Source organism: Mesoplodon densirostris, chromosome 19 (assembly GCF_025265405.1).
Source record: "Mesoplodon densirostris isolate mMesDen1 chromosome 19, mMesDen1 primary haplotype, whole genome shotgun sequence".
NCBI lineage: Eukaryota > Metazoa > Chordata > Mammalia > Artiodactyla > Ziphiidae > Mesoplodon > Mesoplodon densirostris.
Window position 1 is genome coordinate 62,400,538 of NC_082679.1, and position 21,814 is coordinate 62,422,351.

The 21,814-nt window shown below is 53.5% G+C and overlaps 1 protein-coding gene across 1 annotated transcript; it reads right to left on the reverse strand.

The window, feature by feature from the left end:
- Window positions 1–1,954: 1,954 nt before the first annotated feature.
- On the reverse strand, window positions 1,955–13,337 carry CIBAR2 (CBY1 interacting BAR domain containing 2). Its single transcript, XM_060083190.1, is given in 9 exon segments — window positions 1,955–2,245; window positions 2,737–2,835; window positions 4,879–4,992; window positions 7,953–8,057; window positions 8,875–8,880; window positions 8,993–9,094; window positions 9,173–9,241; window positions 11,084–11,317; window positions 13,215–13,337. Coding segments are annotated over 9 exon segments (1,143 nt in total).
- Between the last annotated feature and the right edge of the window lie 8,477 nt (window positions 13,338–21,814).

Consider the following 21,814-nt stretch of genomic DNA (forward strand, 5'->3'; position numbering starts at 1 on the left):
CTTACTTCACTTAGTGTGATAATCTCTAGTTCCATCCATGCTGCTGCAAATGACATTATTTCATTCTTTTTTATGGCTGAGTAGTATTCCATTGTATATAGGTACCACATCTTTATCCATTCATCTGTCAATGGACATTTAGGTTGCTTCCGTACCTTGGCTATTGTAAATAGTGTGCAAAGAACATTGGGGTGCATGTATCTTCTTGAATTAGTTTTCTCCGGATATATGCCCAGGAGTGGGATTGCTGGATTATACAGAAATACTATTTTTTAAAGAACCTCCATACTGTTTTCCGTAGTGGCTACACCAGTTTCTAATACATTCCCTCCAACAGTGTAGGAGGGTTCCCTTTTCGCCACACCCTCGAGGAAGGTTTTGTTTACCACTTTGCTGATGAGGAAATCATGGTACCCACCCGCAGTGGGGACTGAAATCAGGGGCTAGCTGGCTCCAGAGCATAGCGTTTATCCTGAACGGCTGCAGGACGTCCTCTCCCTGGCAGAGGTCTCTAGGAGGCAGCAGGAGGTGTGCTGAGAGCCGAGTGACCCAGAGCTCAGATGCCCCCAGCCACCGTCAGGAGTTTGCTCCCCAAATGTGCACACCCAGGGGGCCCAGGCGGGCAGGCGGCCGAGCCTGCGGACCCCCACCCCTCCTCCACTTCTGTGATGTGTCCCTGGTCCCAAGGTCATTCCCGCACATCACGTCACTATGGTTTGGGTGAATTGCGTCCCCAAAACTCATGTGTTGAAGTCCTAACTCCCAGTACTCACAATGTGAGCTTATTTGGAAAGAGAGTCTTTGCAGATATATTTAGTTAGGATGAATGGGGTGGACCCCTGATCCCGTGACTGGTGTCCTTATAAAAAGGGGAAATTTGGACACAGAGACACACACAGGGAAACGCCATGTGAAGATGAAGGCGGAGATCAGGGTGATGTGTCTACAAGCCAAGGAACACCTAGGATGGCCTGGGAACCACCCGGAGATTCTCCTCAGAGACCCCAGAAGGAACCAGTCCTGCCAGCACCCTGGTCTTGGAGTCCAGCCTGAGGGAGAATAGATTTCTGTGGTTTGAAGCCCCCAGTGTGTGGTGCTTTGTTAGGGCAGCCCTGGGAGATGATTCACCTGCAACCAATAAGGACTCTGTGGGGCTTTCCCGGGACAGACCCACCCAATGTTCTCCACCTGCCTCTTGTTTGTAGAAAAACTTGAGCCTCCTAGGCCTTCCCCGAGTTCCAAAGAATAAATTTAATCAGAGAAATGAGAAAATGCAGAAGCTAAGGAAAATAGTCAAGCAAGACAAAATAATAAGAGTTCAGTCATTAAACAAAGCCAAGGACTTTTAGTTCCTCCTCAAGGACTATGGGTAATACTCTGCGCCATGTCCTTTGAGCTGTTTTGCAGGTACAGAAACCCCACAGGTGGAAGAAGTTAACTGGATGCTGCCCAGTTACCTCACCACCAGCCAATCAGAAGAATGTCCACAAGGGACTTCCCTGGTGGTCCAGTGGTTAGGACTCTGCGCTTCAACTACAGGGGGCCCGGGTTTGATCCCTGACTGGGTAACTAAGATCCCACAAGTCGCATGGTGCAACTGGAAAAAACAAAAAAAGAATAAAAGAAAAATGTCCAAGAACTGATAACGCGCCCCACAGTCTCCCTCCCTCACCCTGTCTTTAAAAACCTTTCCTGAAAGTCATCGGGAAGTTGGGACCTTTTGAACACCAGCTGCCTGGACTCTTTGCTTGGCGCCTGCAATAAATCCTGCCCGTTCCTTCACTACAACCCGGTGTCAGTAAATTGGCTTTACTGCACGCAGGCAAATGGACCCGAGTTTGGTTCGGTAACACACGTTAACACAGGCTTAAACACCCCGAAGCCCAGTCATAAGACGGGAAATGAGACCCAGCAGGAGTCAGGGTGAGATGCACGCACGTTTATTGAACACCTGCTATGTACCAGGTGTCCTTCTGGGCACCTTGATCCCCAGAGCAGCCTGTGAGCTGAGTGATATGATTCCTGCCAGACAGATGAGGAAAGCGGGACTCAGAGGACACGGGACTTGCACACGGCAGAGCCTCTGAGCATCCAGCCTCAGCCCCTTTTTCCTGACTGGGGAGTTCTCGTCCTACTGATGGAGCCCCTTCCCCTGTCCCCTGAGGTCCTCCACAGGGTCCTCCTCGACAGAGTTGTCCTCACTGGCTGCCTCTTTTCTCTGGCTCCATCTGGTGCTCTGGGTGCTCTAAATAAAAAATATATATAACAACGACAATAACAAAATCATCATCATCACAGCAACAACAGCAATAATAATAATGACAGTGACAAGCACTGTTTCCTAAATGTTTCAAGTAGATGTGTTCGCCTAATACCACAGCCCTTTGAGGGGGTTACTATCATTGGCCCCACTTTGCAGGTGGAATCTAAGGCACAGAGAGGTTAAGGAAATTTCCCAGGTCACACAGCTTGGGAGCAGTGGGTTTGGACCCAGGCAGTCTGGCTGGGGACCATACTTCCTCCGCTGCCTTTCAAGAGAATTATTCAGAAAGCATGAGATGCCCCTCACCACACTGTGGTTCCCTGAGTCTGCTTCAGGCAGGTCCAGGTCAGATTCAGGGCCACCCTCCCACTCCCCAAGCAGCACTCCCTTCTCAGACCCGAGTTCTCAGCCGGCCTCTGGTCTCTGGTCTCTTCACTTTGTCACAGGTGTTACACCCCACCCCCAGTGCTCACCTGGGCGAGAAACCACGGGACAGCTGGGGACAGGGTGGTGTCCGTGAGCAGCCGAGCGTCATAACCCCCATAAACTCCACGCATCTTGGCTCTAAAATCCTGACAGGAGGGTTGGATCTGGTCAGAAAACAAAGAAAGGGGTGCCACCGGGAAAGAAAGACGTGGGACAAGAAGGCCAGTGCACAGGTAACTGCAGGTACCCCCACCTACACCAGGTCCGCCTAGGAGTCTCCTGTTTCTTATTCCATATGATCTACTGCAGAGCGGTAAGTGGGCATTGTCATCCCATTTTACAGATGGGAAAACTGAGGCTCAGAGGCAAGGTAACATGTCCACAGTCATGCAGGAAGATTAGAGATCACACTTCCCTCCAACCAAAGTAAAGTAGAGTTGAGTGAATGCACCAGAGCCCAGCCAACCTTCATTGACCCTCCTATGACGGTTTTAAAGCTCATCCACAAATTCTTTGACACTTCTCCCATCAGGAGCTGGACTATAATTCTCCTCCCCTTGAATATGGCCTTAATGATGCACTTCTAAGGAACAGAATGTGGCACACAGGGTGCTCAGTTTCTTCGGAGGTTAGGTCACAGAAGGTGACACAGTGTAATTCTCTGATGCTCACTCTTGGACCAGCTGCCATGGTGTGAGGACGTCCACACCCCATGGAGAGGCCGTGAGCAGTTATTCAGGCTGCAGACCCCACTGCAGACCCAGACAGGATGGGCCTCACTGGGGTACAGTTCATGCAGTCGCCCAGGGCCCCCAGCTCAGAAGGACTCTGCCATCTTGGAATTCTTAATACTTATTGAACAAAGGGCCCACGTCTTCATTTTGCCCTGAACTCTGCGAATCACGTGGCCCATCCTGGACCCAGATGACAGCCATCATCTACCACACACGGGCGAGGAAGCCTTGGAAACAGCTCCGGCCCCAGCTACGGATTGGCTGAAAGAACAGAGTGAGGACAGCCCAGCTGAACCCACCAACCCTAGAGCCACAAAAGATAATCCCAGTAAAGGACCACCGAGGTGTGACACAGCACATTATAGATAACTCAGATGGGTTTTTCTAGATCCTAATCACATCAGGTGAGGGTAATAAGCACTTTGTCTACCTCCGAAGTACAGCAGGCATCAGCCTGGAGATGCTTTTTGTTGTTGATTCATTTGTTTTTAAGCACCCAGGTGATGACGATGTACGTTGATGGTCCAGAGAGACAGTGTTGGGGAAATTCCCCACCTCTGGTTCGGTGCCCAGGGGCAGATATTTAAAAGAGTTCATTACAATGAGCCTTCAAAGCTCGAGAAACTGCAGAATGTTGCCAACAAAAACTGCTTCTTTCAAGACAAAACCAACAACTCAGCCATAAAAAAAAAAACAAAATAATGCCATTTGCAGCAACATGGATGCAACTAGAGAGTATCATACTAAGTGAAGTAAGTCAAGACAGAGAAAGACAAATACCATATGATATCACTTATATGTGGAATCTAAAATATGGCACAAATGAACCTATCTACAAAACAGAGACTCACAGAGACATCAGACTTGTGGTTGCCAAGGGGGAGGGTGGGAGGGAGAGGGATGGACTGGGAGTTTGGGGTCGGTGGAGGCAAACTATTACATATAGAATGGATAAACAACAAGGTCCTACTGTAGAGCACAGGGAACTATATTGGATCTCCTGGGATAAACCATAATGGAAAAGAATATTTTAAAAAAAGAATGTCGTGGGCCTCCCTGGTGGCACAGTGGTTGGGAGTCCGCCTGCCGATGCAGGGGATACGGGTTCGTGCCCCGGTCTGGGAGGATCCCATATGCCGCGGAGCGGCTGGGCCCGTGAGCCATGGCCGCTGGGCCTGCGCGTCCGGAGCCTGTGCTCCGCAACGGGAGAGGCCACAGCAGTGAGAGGCCCGCATACCGCAAAAAGAAAAAAAAATAATAATAAAATAAAATTAAAAAAAATAAAAATAAAAAAAGAATGTCGTACGTGTAAAACTAAGTCACTTTACTGTACAGAAGAGATTAGCACAGCATTGTAAATCAACTAGGCTTCAAAAAAAAAAAAAAAAAAAAGACAAAAACAACCTCCAATTCAGCCCCACCCCCCACGTAGGAGATGGGATGTCTGTGACCCACCTCCAGATCCCTCTCCAGGTCGTAGCTCTCCAGGGTCTGGAAGGCACTGGAATACACCTCCACCGCTTTGGCATGGAAGACCATCTCAATGGTCACAAAGTCCAAAAACTTTTTCTATGGGGAGAGACGCCCAGATCACATAAGTAACACTGTCAGAAGGACTGTCCTGGGGTCATCTCGACATGGACCAATTGGGCGTGTGTGTGTGTGTGTGTGGGCGGGGGCTTAGTTGTCCTTGCGGGGCAGGTCCTAGGTGTGGAATTTCAATATATTATTTCTAATTAATTTATTTTTGTTGAACAGATAATGCATTCCCATAGTTCAAAAGCTGCCTTGCACAGAGATTGTTCCAGAAATGTGTGAGGGCTTGTGGACTTTCTGAGGGGCATCCTTTTCTCAGCTCTGTCAACCTGGGCTCCTCCACTCAGCTTGCACTTCTCTCATTCTGAGGTCAGGTTGATGGCTACAAACTTTCAGCCTCTGTCACCCACGGGCTGGAAGTGGGTCTTATGGGAGGGGGAGGGGATGCTACTGGCCCAGAAGCCCCACAACCTGATAAGCCAGCTTGTCAAAACATTATTAGTGATGGAAACGTTGGCTTCTCTTGATCAGATGGTTCAGCTTGGCTCAGTAAGCTCTCACAGAGCTCCTACTGCGTGTCCAGCTCCAGTGGGGGCTTCTACTGTGTGCTGGGCCCAGCACAAGCTCCTACTGTGTGCCAGACCTGAGGGGAAACTCCTGTTGTGTGTCAAGTCCAGCACAGGCTCCTATTGTGTGTCAGTCCCCTCCTACGTGCTGGGCCCGGCACAAGCTCCCACTGTGCCTAGGGCCCAGCACAAGCTCCCACTATGCGTAGGGCCCAGCACAACCTCCCACTGTGTGTAGGGCCCAGCACAACCTCCCACTGTGTGCTGGGCTCAGCACAAGCTCCTACAACGTGGCAGGCCCCAGCAGAACACAGGCTTGCTGTTGGGGGAGGAGCCTGCAGTCTGGAAACACACCTCTTCCGGTCACATGGGGAGCACCTGGAAGAGGCGGGCCAGAGGAAGCCGCTAGGCTACCTGGGAGAAGGAAGGGGCGAGGAGGCCAAGGACTGTGCTCGAAATCCCTGCCTCCTGCCTCCTCCCGTCCTGCCCCCGGGAGGCAGTGCTGGTGACAACAACAGGCCTCGTCCTGCCCTTTGCCGGCCTGTGGCCCCGGGTAAATGACGTCTCCTCTCAAGCCTCAGTTTATTCGTCTGCACGGGAAGGACGGGAGTGGTCCCGGTTCACAAAGCCCTACGAGAGATTCGTTGAGTGCCGCGGCTCTGGACCTGCGGGCCCCTCATCAACACCAGCCTCACCTGGGAGCTTGTCAGAGATGCCAATTCTTCGGCCCACCCAGGCCCATTGGATGGGACGCCAGGGTGGGCCCACCGTCTGCGTTTTAAGGAGTCCGCCAGGGCATTTCTGACGCACGCTCAGGTGAGTGAACCGCTGCTTGAAAGCACGGCTTACATTCTTTTTAGAGGAGCCAGAGAGTTATTTTGTAGATATTTCATTAGAACCGTGACCTAAAACTGATATAGCGGTAATGATTATTTCAAGTTTGGGCTTTTATCTCTTTTAACATTTGGAGGTTTGGATAAGCGTCTCTTACAAATGAATTCCCCCGATTTTAAAGGATGCCGGTGTTAAACTGCACGCTTCTGTTGGCCGCCGACAGAGCAGACTCTCGCCGGCCTCGAAAACATCAGGTGCTTGATAACGGTCAGCTGGGGGTTTTAGGTTCTGCCTGCAACGTGGGTGCGTGAGCAGTAATTACCACTGTTTCACTTGCTTCGTTCATTCATTTTCCCAATATTTACTGAGTACCCACCGAGTGCCAGGCCCTAGACCTGGTGCCCAGGACCCAGGAGGGGACGTGGCAGGCAGGGGGTCTGCTCTGTGGCTTCGACGTGCAGTATAGGAGGTGGCGTGGAGCAGTGAGTTCTCCCCGGCTCTCCACCATCACGGGGTCTGCGTGAACTCTCTCTCCCAAGGGTGTCAGCTCTGTGAGGACAGGGCCTTGCTTTGCTGGCTGTGGTGTCCTCAGCCTCAGGCATAGCGCCTGGCACATAGTAGGTGTGTATTCAACATGTGTGAGATTCGCGAGTGAATTAAAGATACAATGACTCCACCCCCTGGGATAACTGCCCCCAGAGGGAGCGGAGCAGAGAGTGTTAACAGTTGGTCGGACCAGGGCTGGGGGTCCAGGTGAGTTTCTCTGAAGGACAGCCGGTGTGAACTCGATGCAGAGTAAAGGCAGAGCCCTCCTGGTAGAGGACACAGCCTGTGCAAAGGCCCTGAGGTATAAAAGACCTTGGTGCACTGAGCTTGGAGTGGTGTGTCCCAGAGAAGGCTGCAGGGCGGGGCTGGGGCTTTGAAGCCTTGGGGAGGATTTCAGCCTTTCTCCTTGGAATGAGGGAAGCACAGGAGGGTGTTAAGCCCAGGAGTGACAAATCAGAGCTGCCTTTTGTGAGATGCTTGGGGCTGCAGTTTGGAAAATGGATTAAAGTGGCAGGGGGGCAAGAGTGGGTGCAGGGATCTCTGTGACCGTCTTGCCCTTAAAGACCCCGCCTCCCTGAGGCCTGTTGTAAGAGCTGGGGTTCTGGGCCCCGGGGCTCTGGGTGTGTCAGGGTGGAGAGAGGAAGGATTTGTGCCCCTGGGGCTGTGCGGAGGAAAAGAGGAGGGTCCTGTGGATCCTGTGAGGAAAGGCAGGGGCTGGGGGGACAGACTCTGCCCAGTTCTCCTGGCAGGTGGGGAGCTTGGCCGGGTGCTGAGAGCGCACGGCTGCCACTGCTGGCTTCCGGGCAGGACAGCTGAGCAAGACAGCTGCCCGGGGAGCAGCCGGCCTCTACCCGCCGCGGCCCGGAGGAAGCCAGGATGAACTGTCCTGGGAGTCAGGGCTCTGAGAGCCGAGCAGGCACAAGCTCACACACACACACTCTGTCACAGGGAACACACGTGCACTCACACAGACACAGGTGCACACACACCCGAGCTCACCCACGGGGCAGCCCAGAGTACTTCCGACCGGGGACCGACCACCCCTACCCGGAGGTCCTTCAGCTTCTGTTCCTGGAAGGCATCCACCGTCTCCTCCAGCTGGTGGGAGGTGCGGCTGGCATCCACCAAGGCCCTCTGCACGCTGGTCTCCGCCTGGCCCCAGAGATACAAAGTGTCATGGGGGCTCCATTCTGGATCATTCTCTGGCCCTTTGCCCCACCCTTGGGCCAGCTGTCCTGCGTCGTGGGAGTCTCTTGCCAATTTGGTTGTGGAAGGAATGGCCGAGTGGGACCACAGCGAAAGGGGCAGCTGCTGCTTGGACAGACCCTCTTGTTAGCTGTGTGACCTCAGGCAACTCACTGAACCCCTCTGAGCCTCAGTGTGCTTGCCTGCAAACAGGGGACAGGTGTAAGGCCTGCTTTGCAGGATTGTTGCAAGAATGAGAGTGGGCTCAGCTGAACTACTGCTATGACAGGTACTCCACATTAGCTGATAATTAATTCCCGCATGTGGAACGCTTTTAGGTAATTAACTTATTGGTTACTTTGTTCGGCATCTATATGGCCTGACTCCAGAGCACGCCTGGCACGTGACGAAGCTGGATTTCAGAGCCAGACGCCTGCAGAGCTGAGTTGGGGGTTGCCCCTTAGCTCTCTGTGTGACCTTGGGCAAGTCACTTTTCTCAGTTTCCCCACCTAGAAGTACCCACCTTCTGTGAGCAACCCTGACAAGGAAGCAGGCTGTGGAGGGGAGTGTCTCTCTGACTCTCTGAGTAGCATCGCTGATGGGATGGAACCCAGGTCTCCTGAGCCCCAGCCGATGGCTGGCTCTCCCAGAGCCTCTGACTCTCCTGTCCTAAGCCCAGGGCCCTGCACACACCCACCCAGGTCAAGCTCACCTCGCCGTTTTGTGAGACCATTCGTTACCTGCGTGCGAGCCTGCCGTCCCCAGACAGACTTGTGATGCTCACCTGGGACTGAAACAGGTGCTGTTAGGGATTCAGGTTAGCCAGCAGCCCCCATGGAGGGGGCACGGTGATGTACGGCCCCGGCTGCACCGCCCCCCAGCCCCTGCCTCGGGAAGGATACGATGGTCTGTCTCTCTGAAGGGGACTTCTGCCTCAGTTTCTCCAGCTTTTCCAGTTGTTTGAGCTCGTTGTTCCGGACGTGTTTGAATTTCTTGATCTCAGCCTATGGAAGGAGGAGGGTGGTTGCCTGGAGTCCCAGCACCCTGCGTGGCCCACGCCGCAGTGCCGTGCCCTTGCTCACCTGGGTCTGCCTTATCTGCACCCCGTAGAGCTTCAGGGGCTTGACCACCTTGGTCTCCAGCCTCTCGACCTGGGGGCACGCGGACATACACAGTCAGAGCGGGTGGAGCCAGGGAGATGCTGGGGGGCTGCACGGCCCCTGGCCTGCATTTACAGAGCGCCATCTGCATGTCCGGAGCTGCACGGTGGGTCCTCCTCCCACCTTGGGGTTGCGAGCACGGGCGACACATTTCATCTGGCTGAGCCCTGTTTCCTGGCCTGTACAGTGGGTATAAGGAGTGTACCCGCCCACGGTTTTTTAGCAACTGGATGGGACCCAGCGCTCTTTCATTTCTCCAGACTGCCTTAGATCTCACCAGGGATGCTGACAGATCCACCTGGAACACGGACTAGCAGGGAATTCAGAGCTGACTGCTCTGTGCAGCCCCCAGGGACATGGCAGGGTCAGCGAGGGGGACACCTCACGCCCCTGAGTCAGTGCCTGTGTGCCAAGCCTAACACTAGACACGAGGATAAACAATATCAGTACTGGTAACAATGGTCCCAGTTAAAGCTAGTGCGGGTTAAGCGCTTACTCTGTGGGTGTCACAGTAGAACAGGTGTAGGAGTCCCCCAAGGGCTTCTTAAAACCCTGATCCCCAGGCAGCACCCCAGAGGTTCTGACTCAGCAGGTCCAGGGTGCAGCCCAAGAATCTGCATTTTTCTAACAGGTTCCCAGGTGAGGCTGGTGCCTGGAGGATGGGGTCCCCTGAGAGTCTGGTTTGCCCGATGGGTCAGGGGAGCCGGAGTCCCCACCCAGCCCCCTCCTCCTCCTCCATCACGGCTTATGGCTCTTGTAAACGCAAACCTAAAGAAGAAATTATTTTCCCAAGTGCCGAAAGGGAAAGGGACTTATCCCTTCCGTTTCTGTGCAGTATTCCTTTGAGAAAACATGCAGTTGTAAATCCTTTCTCTGTCCCTTTGAGATGGATATAAAGCTTTTAAAAGCTAAAGAAGCCTCTGGCTGGTTTTACAACCAGGGAAGCCCAGTCATCTCTGAACTGTAAACTTTGGGAGGACAGTGTCTCCAGGCTGAGTTTGCTTGGTGCCTGGCTCCCAGCTGTACCTACCTGCTTGTCAGAGAGAGATGAGGTTTTCGTTTTCTTTGGATAAAGATGATTAGCCAGCCCAGGTGGCCACCCAATCGCCAGGTGGAATTAGGAAGTCCTGTGTGACAAAGGGTGCTGTCCCCTTCCCTGTCCTCTCGGGGAGTGAGGTTTCTCTGTCTTTGCCATCACTTATTCAGTCTACCTTCTGGTTTAACGCTTATTCAATAGAAAAGCTGTTCCATTCTTTTCTACCATCGCAGAGAGGATTTTTCTGGGCTGGCTGGAGTTTTGTTTTATTTTTATTTTATTGTTTTTTCGATCCCAAACTCCTAACCCTTCCCTCTCCAATACTCCCTCCCCCTTGGCAACCACAAGTCTGTTCTCTATGTGTGTGAGTCTGTTTCTGTTTCGTAGTTCATTTGTGTCATATGTTAGATTCCACATGGAAGCGATATCATATGGTGTTTGTCTTTCTCTGTCTGACTTACTTCACTTGTATGATAATCTCTAGGTCCGTCCATGTTGCTGCAGATGGCATTCTTTCCTTCTTGTTTATGACTGAGTAGTATTCCGTTGTATAGACGCCACATGGGGACTTTTATTTTTAATTCTTTCCCTAACTCCCTGCAGCCTCCTTGCCCTCCACAAGCCTCCAGGCTCTCAGTCCTGTAAACTGAGGTGTGACCCTGGGGAGGGAGTGATGGGAGCATCCTCACTCTGGGGACGCCTTTGGAGGAGATGCGTCCGCTGACTGTGGACCCTGCCGGCCAGCTCTGACTCTCAGATCCCCCCGGGAAATGGGCCCGCTGGGGCCACTCGCTCACCTCGGCCTGCCGGTAATCCTGCACTTTGACCAGGTCCTCGGCGAAGTTCCTCAGGGCGGCCCGCATCTCCAGGTTCTCCGTGTTGGCGACGTCGATGAGCTGCCTGACCAGTTGGTCGGCCTTGTCACGCAGCCGGGCTGTCTTGCGGGTGTAGGCGGCCAGCAGCGAGCAGAACTGGCCGAAGTACTTCTCAGTGTTGGTCACTGTGTCCTCTGTCACCCGCACCTGCTGTCCCTGGGGAGGTGGGGGCCTGAGGAGCCGTTCTGGGCAGGGACGCCCAGCCAGGCCACGACAGCGAAGCAGGGGTCACCCCCCCACCACCCTCCTCCTAGGTGGCAAATCCAGGCCAGGCGTCCGGTCCCCAGGATAATGCCCGAAGTCCCCGGGTCAGGCTGTCAAGGCAGATGCGGGAGACCAGCAGGGTCTACAGGGCTGGTCCGTGGCCGGGCAGGAGTGCAAACATGGGCTTGGCTCCTAACCTGGCCTTTCCCACCCTGGGGCCCTTTAGAGGGGCTTTATCTTCCCAGCAGAGTTGGTCTGTATTCCAACCATGCCGAGCTGCTGAAATCCCCAGATTCTACCTTTTCCCCGAGCTGTTGAAATTCTCTCCCTTCTCTACATCGTAAATCTTTATTAATAAACTTTTTTGCAGGGTGGGGGGACCAGTTTTAGGTTTACAGAGAAACTGAGTGGGTAGTGCACAGGGTTCCTACGTACCCCCTCCCCGGCCCGCAGGGTTTCCCTACAATCAACAGCTCCCCTGTACTGCCTGACCTTTGTGACAAAAGGTGAACCAATAGTGACACATTCTTATTAACTGAAGCCCCTCGTTTACATGAGGGCTCCCTCTTGGTGTCCTGCATTCCGTGGATTTTGACAAGTGCTCAGTACCCTGCCTCCACCATCACAGTGTCGCAGAGAACTCTCACCGCCCTAAAGACCCCAGGCTCCGCCCGTGGGTCCCTCCCCCAGCCCTGAACCTTGAGTTTGTCCTCCTGGCGTGCCATTTATCAGCACGTGTCACTTCCTGTTGTGCTTGCTTTCTGTCACCCTCTGCATCTTTCTGGGTCGGGCTTGCGGGGAGCTTGCTGACTCATCTTTTTCTCTTTTTTTTGCTGACTCATCTTTATGTGCTGCTAGCCTGGGGCCTGCCCATCGCAGGTGCTCCATGAAAAAATACAGGGTGAGTGAAGGACCCGCTGGATTTCATCTTCCCGAGACAGTAAAGGGGGCACAGCCTCAGACAGTCGCCTCCCTCTCGCACCACTGCACCCTGTCCTTGCCTCTCGTCCCACCCAGGTGGTCACTGCTCCATCCCCTCTCTGTAGGACCAAAGCCCCCAACCTGTGCATCCCTCTAATCACACCTCTAAAGCTGGAAGCTGAGAGGAGGGCCCTTTGTCCTCCTAACAAACCCTAACTGGTGCAGCCCTTTACAGTTTGCAGTGCGCATCGTGTGTGTTACCCTGCAAACAAGGTAAACGGAGACCAGAGAGGTGAAGCATCTTGTTCCAGGTCACACAACTGGCCACAGTCCCTGTCCCTCCACATGGGGTCCTTGGACCCCCTCAATCAGAATTGCCTGGGATACAAGTTAAGCCTGCAGCATCCCAGCCCACTCTCTGCCAGACTCCCTGTGAGCGAGGTCCAGGGGGCTGCATTTTTAAAGAAATCCATCAGGTGGTCCAGGGGCACCCTGGAGTTTGTGGGCCCCAGAGGAGCCAGGTGTGGAAACAACTGGGTAAGGGGCAAGTTGAGAAGGCAGTGGTAGATTCAGGCTGCAGGCAGTGGGCTCGGGGACGATTCCACAGAGGGGGTGATGCCTGATGGGGTTTTGAGGTATGAAGAGGGGTTTCCCAGGTAGAGATGAGTGAGGGAAGTTGGGGTGGCCCCTGTGAATTTAGCTACCGTACCAGGGCTGTGGGCAAAAATGCTGGAGAAGCAGAGGCCAGATTCTGGAAGCCTCCATGGTCTCTAGACCTCCAGGTGGGCGTGCTGTGGGCGGGAGAGCATCCTTACCACTGCGCCGCCCCCCCCAGCAGTCCAGGCGGCCCCATCAGTCTTGGTGCGTCTGGCCCCGAAAACCCGGCCACCCCCTCCCTCCCAGCCCAGGCCAGCGTGGGGCTGCTCACCTGGAGAGAACGATGTTCACTGTGGCTGGAGACAGCAGCCGTCCTGGTCCTGGGGAGTAAGGACAGGGCCCCCGGGGTCCCACAGGCCTGGGAGAAGCCACACAGGGCTGGGTGCAGCTGCATGGTCCTGGCTCAAGGGGTGCTGCCGCCTGGTTACCAGGCGACGTGGCCACCCGCAGTCACCCTGGGAGGAGCCTCCGCTGGTCACTAAGGCAACCTCTCCCCGGGCCAGCCTCCCCGAGCGGATTAGGAGGCCTCAACCAGCCTTGCGCTGGCCCAGGTGGGGTCGCCGAGAGGCTCCCACTCTCCCGGTGAAGATGGAGGTTCTTGTGGACCCGGCAGCGCTGGGGTTCCCCAGGAGGTGCGGGGACCGGACTTAGGGCTGCTGGCCCTGCGCCCAGCTGTGCTCGTGGGTCGTATTGCTGGGGCTCCTCCTCCCCTCCTCCGAGAAGGCCACCCGGCCTTCCCCAGGCTCCTAGGAGACTTGGCTACTCAGGAGGGGTTTGCGGAAAAGCACAGTGAATCGCTGCTCGTCGCTGAATCGAGGGGACAGACAGGGCACCAGCCCACGGGGACATCTTAAACGTGTTAATCATCATTTTACTGGTCTTTTCCCCCTTATTATAAACACTATCTGCTCATTGCTAGAAAAGCAAGAAAACAAAGATAACACAAAAAGAAGAAAATAGAACAGCACATACAAAATTGTGCTAACTGAAGTACGGTACATTTTGCTAATTGTAAGATGTGTGCAATTCAGTGCATCTACGTTTTACCTAAAGAAAAGAAATATGCAGCTAACAACCACAACAGTAAGAGATCGGGTGGGAAGAGGGGAAGGTAGAAAAGCAGAATGTTGGTAACTGTTGCCGTGGAGGACCCGCTGCACATGTCTGTTCACTTTGTATATGTCTGAAGGTCTTTATAACGAAGAGCGTTTTTTTTTAAGTGTATATGAAAGCGAGGACTTTATTTATTATTTATTTTTATTGAAATACAGCTAATTTACAACGTTGTGTTAGTCTCTGGTGTACAGCATGGTGATATACACACACACACACACACACCACACAGACACTCTTTTTCAGATTCTTTTCCATTACAGTTTATTACAAGATATTGAATATAGTTCCCTTGCTATACAGTGGGTCCTTGTTAGTTATCTCTTTTATATATAGGAGTGTGTCTGTTAATCCCATACTCCTTATTTATCCCTCCCCTCTTTTCCCCTTTGGTAACCGTAAGTTTCTCTTCTATGCCTGTGGGTCTGTTTCTGTTTTGTAAATAAGTTCCTTTGTATCATGTTTTCAGATTCCACATATAAGTAATATCATATGATATTTGTTTTTTCTCTGTTTGACTTACTTCACTTAGTATGATAATCTCTAGGTCCATCCATGTTGCTGCAAATGGCATTATTTCATTTTTTTAAATGGCTGAGTAGTATTCCATTCTGTGTGTATATATGTATATATACACCACATCCTCTTTATCCATTCATCTGTTGATGGACATTTAGGTTGCTTCCATGTCTTGGCTATTGTAAATAGTGCTGCGCTGAACATAGGGGTGCATGTATCTTTTCAAATTATAGTTTTCTCCGGATATATGCCCAGGAGTGGGATTGCTGGATCCTATGGTAGGTCTATTTTCAGTGTTTTCAGGAACCTGCATAGTGTTCTTCACAGTGGCTGCACCAACTTACATTCTCACCAGCAGTGTCGGAGGGTTCCCTTTTCTCCACACCGTGAAAGCGAGGACTTTAGAGTCAGCGAAATACAGGTTCAAATCCCAGCCCCCAAGGGGGCCTCCCTGGTGGCGCAGTGGTTGAGAGTCCGCCTGCCGATGCAGGGGATGCGGGTTCGTGCCCCGGTCCGGGAGGATCCCATATGCCGCGGAGCGGCTGGGCCCGTGAGCCATGGCCGCTGAGCCTGCGCATCCGGAGCCTGTGCTCCGCAACGGGAGAGGCCACAACAGTGAGAGGCCCGCATACCGCAAAAAAAAAAAAAAAAAAAAAAAAAATCCCAGCCCCCAGCCCTGCTGTGTGACCTTAGGCAAATCACCTGACCTCTCTGGGCGGCAGTCTTCTCCCTGGTAAAATAGGACCGTGGCCCTCTTTCCTTGCCTTGTTGTTAGGAGAAATAAGTCCCTGGTGCATCAGTAGAGAGATGGCAGGGCAGCCCCCAGGGCAGTTCCTGGCCTGTCTGCCCACAGTGGTGCCAGCTCTGGGGTGGCTGGTCCTGTGCTGGTTACCTGCCCCCTCCCCCCACATCTCTGCGTGGTCCCTTTGCACAAGCTCAGTGCTCCCCGTGGGCCCTGAGCAATGCATACACATAACTCAGCTTCTTCCTGTCTGGGGCATGTCACCTCCCCTGACTTCCCACACGGTGGCCCTGACCGGTGCCCTGAGGCTCTGCCAGTCGCTGTGCAAGTCTTTCCTGGATGAGGCCGCGGGAGGGGCTCCTGTGTCCCAGCTCTGTGTGGAGCGGCCATCCAGGCACCGGTCAGATCCCTTGCACGCTCTTGGCTCCGTCTCTCTTGGGGGTTGCACTGCACTGAATAGTGTTCCCCCAAATGCACGTCCACCCAGGACCTCAGAATGTGACCTTATTTAGAAATAGGGTCTTTGCAGATGTCATTAGCTGAGCTGAGCCATCCTGGAGCAGGACAGGCTCTGGTCCAACGACGGGGGTCTTGTAAAAAGAGGAAGCAGACACACAGGGAAGAGGGCCACGTGACAGCAGGGGCGGAGACCGGAGGGATGTGGCTGTGAGCTACGCCTGGCCTGGCGTCCCTCGCTTCCTGCACATTTGGTGAAAAGCTTCAGCTCCATCCCTTATGTATGATTCCTCTCCCTCCCTCCTTCCCTCTGTCTCTTTCCAACTTCATTAACGTTTCATGCAGGTCATTCTCGTCACAACGGCAACAATAATAATACCTGCGGGGCAGCTCTGGGCCGTCCTGCTCCAAGCCCCACCCTCGTTCACTCATACACTCAGAAGCCAGAATAGGCTTTTTCTTACCAGATGCGGGATTTTTAAAAAGTTGGAGTTGGGAATCAGCAGGACAACACTAACTGGAGACGTGACATTTCACTTTAAAATGCAGCCTTTTCAGTGAGCGCACTGCGATGGTCAGTCTTCTGTGTCATCTCCGCCGGGCCCACCGTTTCATCCAGCACGAACCCGTGGGTTGCTGGCAAGGCACTGGGGGATGCGGTCGGCCTTGCAGCCAGTTGGCTTGAAGTAAAGGACCTGACCCTCAGTGACGTGGCGGGGTGGGAGGGGCGCGGGGCGTCATCCCTTCACCACTGGGAGATCCTAGGAGCAAAAGGGAGGTTTCCAGGAGCTTCAGCTTCTGCCTGAGTTTCCAGCCCGCCCTGTGGATTTCAGACTTGCCAGCCCCACATCACGTGAGCCAGTTCCTTAAACTAAATCTCCTCATATATTCAGTTGGTTCTGTTTCCCTGGAGCATCCACCTCTTGTAGGACTAGGAGAGGCTGCAAAGCCGTTTCAGGTTTCTGGGGCTCCGGAAGTATGAGTTCGGTGTTATAGGCAACGACCACCAGAGGGCAGCAGAGACCCGCTAATGGGGAATTCCCACGTGGAGGGCAGAGTGGGAGGTGACCCCAGGAAACGCACCAGAGGAAGCCCATGACTCCAGGCAAGATGGGAGAAGGAGCAGCGGATGGAGAGAAAGGGCAGTGGGTCATTCATGAACTTAAAGAACTTTAAAGAACGGAGACCACTTTCTAGTAGGGCCACACGGAGACATCTTGTGGCCAGAGAGAGAAAAGCCAAGAGACTGGCGAGAGGGGGGTGCAGGGGCTGGGTAGGGGGAGGGAGGAGGATGCAGGGGCTGGGTGGGGAGAGAGCCTCCCCCTCCTTCCCCCCTTCCCTCCCTCCCCTCCCCCTCCTTCCCCTCTCCCCTCCCCCTCCCCCTCCTTCCCCGCTCCCCTCCCCTCCCTCCCCCTCCTTCCCCTCTCCCCCTCCCCTCCTTCCCCTCTCCCCCTCCCCTCCCTCCCCTCTCCCCTCCCCTCCCTCCCTCCCCCTCCCCTCCCTCCTCCTCCCCTCCTCCCTCCCCCACCCCAGACCCCTTCACCACCCTTGGCTGCAGGGGCAAGCAGGTCTGTGTCTTAGAGAAAAGTGGCCTGAACCCCGTGCACACCCCACCCGAACCCCGTGCACACCCCACCCGCACCCCTGTTTAGTGCCCATGGCTTGCACTCTTTCTTTCCTATATGTATTTTTGCTGAACCACGTGAGAGCCCATTGCAGACATCCTGACCCTTTGCCCCCAGTCCAGCGTGCACCTCGAGAGCAAGTTCGTTGTGTTCTCCTGCGAGACCTCATGTGACCATCACACCCAGAAAACATGGATGCAGGGCCGGCATGCAGTACTGTCTCTGTGGTCGCATTTCCCCAACCGTCCCACTAAAGTCACTGGTGGCTGGTTTTTCCGCTGATTCGGGATGCGTTGCAATTCCTGCTGAGTCTGTTTAGTCTCCTTGAGTTGAAAATGGGCACCCCCCCCAGGCTTTTTCTTTTCAGGATGCTGACTTTCTGTTTGTAACAGAAATCATTTCTGTCCTACAGAAATAATACAAGAACTCCTTCACCCAGTTTCTCCAACTGTTAACATTTTACTGAGTTTGCCTTATCATTCTCCTCTCTCTCTCTCTCTCTCTCTCTCTCTCTCTCTCTCTCTCTCCCCCTCTCCCTCTCCCCCTCCCTCCCCCCCTCCCTCTTTTCTGAACCACTTGAGAGCGAGTTGCAGACCCGATGCCCCTTTAACCCAAACACCCAGTGTGCATTTCCTAAGAGCAGGACGAGCCTCTCACAGCCACAGACAAACTCAAAACCAGACGGTTCACACTGTTACACAGTCTTTCACTCTTTATCTAATCTACAGGCTTCATTCAGATTTCACACTTGTCCCTGTAATGTCATTTCAGTACATAAGCAAGCAGATAATTTTCTCCTGCTCCAGTGTCCAGTCCAGGGTCACCCGCTGTCCTTAGCTGGCACGATTCTGATGTCTTCGTGGATGGGGGGCCAGTTGCTTTGGGGGAACGTCGCTCCGTTGGGCTGGGCGCCGGGCAGGAGGACTCAGAGGTGGGTGGTCTTGTCCCATTTTATGAGACTGTCTTCCATAGCCAGCTCTGTTCCCTCCACCGTTCCCCATGTGATGTCACTGCCCGCTCTCGTCACTTGCCCCTCACCTGCTGGTGAACCCAGGATCTGGCTCAGTCATCCTCCGCCCCCCCCCCCACCAGGGGTTTGCCAAGTGTCTCCTCCACCCCTGGCCCTGGGCTGCTGTTGGGGACACCTCTCTACACAGACAGAAGGGTCCCTGACTCGTGGAGCTTGTGCCCAGGGGCCAAGTCCAGGCTCCTTCCTCCTAGCTGGGCCTCAGGGCAGGCCAGGACTCCCCTGAGCCTCAGTTTCCTCATCTGTGAAGTGGGGACAGTCATCTTCCACCCTCACAGGGTGACCTCAGGGAGGAAATGAGATGGTGCCAGGAAGGGACCCTTGGTGTCAGGCCACAGTAGCCCTGGGCAGCATGGGGGTGGCTGCCATTGCCCAGAGGGGCCCCATCCCCATGTGGGGTCTGACCACACCGAGCTCCGGGAGCTCTGCCCTCCCAGATCCAAGCCCGAACATTTTTAGTGCCACTCAAGATTGAATTAGCTTTGTTTTTGTTTTGTTTTTTCCTGGCTTCATTGGGTCTTTGTTGCCGCACGTGGGTTTTCTCTAGTTGCGGCGAGCGGGGGCTACTCTTGTTGTGGTGTGCGGGCTTCTCATTGCGGTGGCTCCTTTTGTTGTGGAGCACGGGCTCTAGGGCGCGTGGGCTCAGTAGTTGTGGCGCACGGGCTTAGTTGCTCCGCAGCGTGTGGGATCTTCCTGGACCAGGGCTTGAACCCGGATTCTTAATCACTACGTCACCAGGGAAGTCCCTGAATTAGCTTTTTTTTTAGCAGCCACATCACACCGAGCTGGCATTTCACAGGCTTCATGGAGCCAGCAGGCAGGTACATGAACTCAGCAAGGGGCACTCAGTTGGGGCTGCTGCAGACGCCAGAGTCAGCAGTGGCTTTGCAGCCCTGCCGGGCCCGGTGTTTCTTCTGACTCTTGAGTCCGGCTTGGGGGACATGCTGAGAGGCCCCAGGGAGACAGGGGTCGGGTAGGGCCCCCCGGTGGGTCCCGCTCGGTGAAAGCGTTGGGATGGTCCCAGGCCCGGAAATGGCTCTGTCCTAGATGGGCCTGCGCTGGGGGCATCAGGCCAGCCGGGGGGGATAAGGCTGGAGGGGGCGATGGGGAAGGTTCTCTGACCCTTCCTGGCCTCAAATTGGAAAAGAGCAGTGAAGAGCGAAGCAGAACGTCCAAGTTCACGTGACGGGCAGCGTCCGGGGTGCGGCTGGGGGTGTCTCGCCCTGCTTGCCCCTCACCCCCCCAGCTTCTGCTCCTACTCCGACTCCGAGCTCTGAAACGTGAGCTAATAAACGTGTTCTGTCTGGGGTCATTTGGTTACAGCCGCCCCAGGAAACTCCTTTTTAATTCCAAGCCTGGCCATTCATCTGCTCTCTGGGGCTGGCTGCAGAGGACACAGAGCTAGTGTGAACCCTGGGGGACCAGAGGACTCATGGGGGTCCACAAATCAAAGGAAACCCCAAATAATCATGGCTTTAAGAAGATGGAAATTGGGAATCCCTTGGTGGTCTAGTGGTTAGGACTCTGTGCTTTCACCGCCGAGGGCCTGGGTTCAATCCTTGGTCGGGGCACTAAGATCCCATAAGCTGTGCAGCATGGCCAAAAAAAAAAAAGAAAGAAGATGGAAACTTATTTTTCACTGCAGGGGGCTCTATGATGTCAGGGCCCAAGTTTCTCCTATCTTGTTCTTCCTATTCCTAGAGTCACCCCATGCTCCAAAATGGCTGCTGGAACTCTGGTCATTACATCTACCATCTAGCAAGCAAAAAGAAGGGAGGGGCAAAGAACAGCATGCCCCTTTCTTTACTTAAGTTGTACATCACTTTGCACTCACGTCCTGCTGGCTAGAACTTAGTCACACAGCCACACCTAGCTGCAAGGGAGGCTAGGAACTGTAGTCTAGGCTGCAGGGCCCCACTTCTGGCAGGGCCCATAGCTACCAGCTTCGCATGGACTCAGTATGCACTCACAGCCACCAAAGCCCCAGCCTTTCCCAACAGGACACCAACGTCAGGGATCTGGGGAACTTGGCAAACACCCCACCCTGTGTTCCAAGAACTCGGGGCTCATGTGCTGAGCAAGCACCAGGGACAGGCCTGGTGTCCCATCTTTCTCCAGGCCAGCGGTGGCCTTGGGTTCCCCAGGCTCAAGATCTTGTTTGTGGCGTGCCTCACTGCCTGTCTGCAGTCTTGACCAAACAATTAGAAAGGGCTCTCAGATTTCTTCAAATGAGTGGAAGAAAAGAACCAAAACCAAAATATGTTTCCCTTGGAAAACTCAGGGGTGATTTTGAAACCCAGTGATGCAGAATGTCGGGAAGGGGTTGGAGTGATTGCTCTCTGGGTCCACTGAACAGAGAAAACTCCAGAAGCACTCCTGGGAGAGTGCCCTAAAGGATGGGGAGAGGGATCTGGGGAGGAGGGCTCAGCAGTCATAGGATCAAGTCCACCTTGGCTGCTGGGTGCCATGTGACCTGGGCAGTCACTTCCCCTCTCTGGATCTCATGTTCCTATCTGTATAATGAGAGGATGGGATCAAGAGTCCCCCCATCTCTGTTGCCCTGGGGATCAGTTCCACATCCCAGGGCACCCTGCACTCTGACCCGGTATAGCTTTCTGAAAAACCCTCAGCCCACAGCTCAGCGCTGCCCCAGGAACCCGTGGTTCCTGGGAGCCCGGCCCCAGCTCCACGTGAAGGGGCCTCTCTCCTCTATTCTTTCTCATCTGCTGGACTCCTGGCAGCACAAACGTTTCCAGAACAGGAAAGCCTTGTTCCCTCCTAGGCAAAGAGAAGACAATTTAGGAGCAATTAGCAGTTCCCCGGGAGAAGAGAGAAAGGGAAGGACGATGGGAAAAGAAAACCCTAAGATGCATCTTATTCATATTTTTTACAAAGCTTTTTTCCCCCTAATTTTAGAAAATCCAGAAACACAGGTAGAAAGTACGGAGGGAAAAGCTGATAACCCACATCCAGAAATATCCCTTAGTTGCATTGGGGTACGTTTCCTTACAATCTCTTTAGTAAATAACTTATATGAGTTCATAATTTCTACATATCACAGGTCTGCCCCTGTTGTTTCTTATAAACTCTGCATGGGTATAATTTTTGTTATTTTTTCCAGCTTTTTATTAAGAAAGATTTCAAATATACAGAGCAGTGGGAAAAAAATAGGACAACATAGTTTGTGTCCCCACCATCTAGATTCGAATACTGTTAATGTTTGCTAGTCTGTGACCTTGTTTTAATGGCTATATAATATTCCATGACAGTAGGTGTACTTGAACTCAGTCAGTTACTGAACAAATATTTATTAAGTGGCTACTCTGTGCCCAGCGATCTCCTAGGCACTGAGGCCACGTCAGGGAAGCGTAGGCCTGCATTTCCTGAGT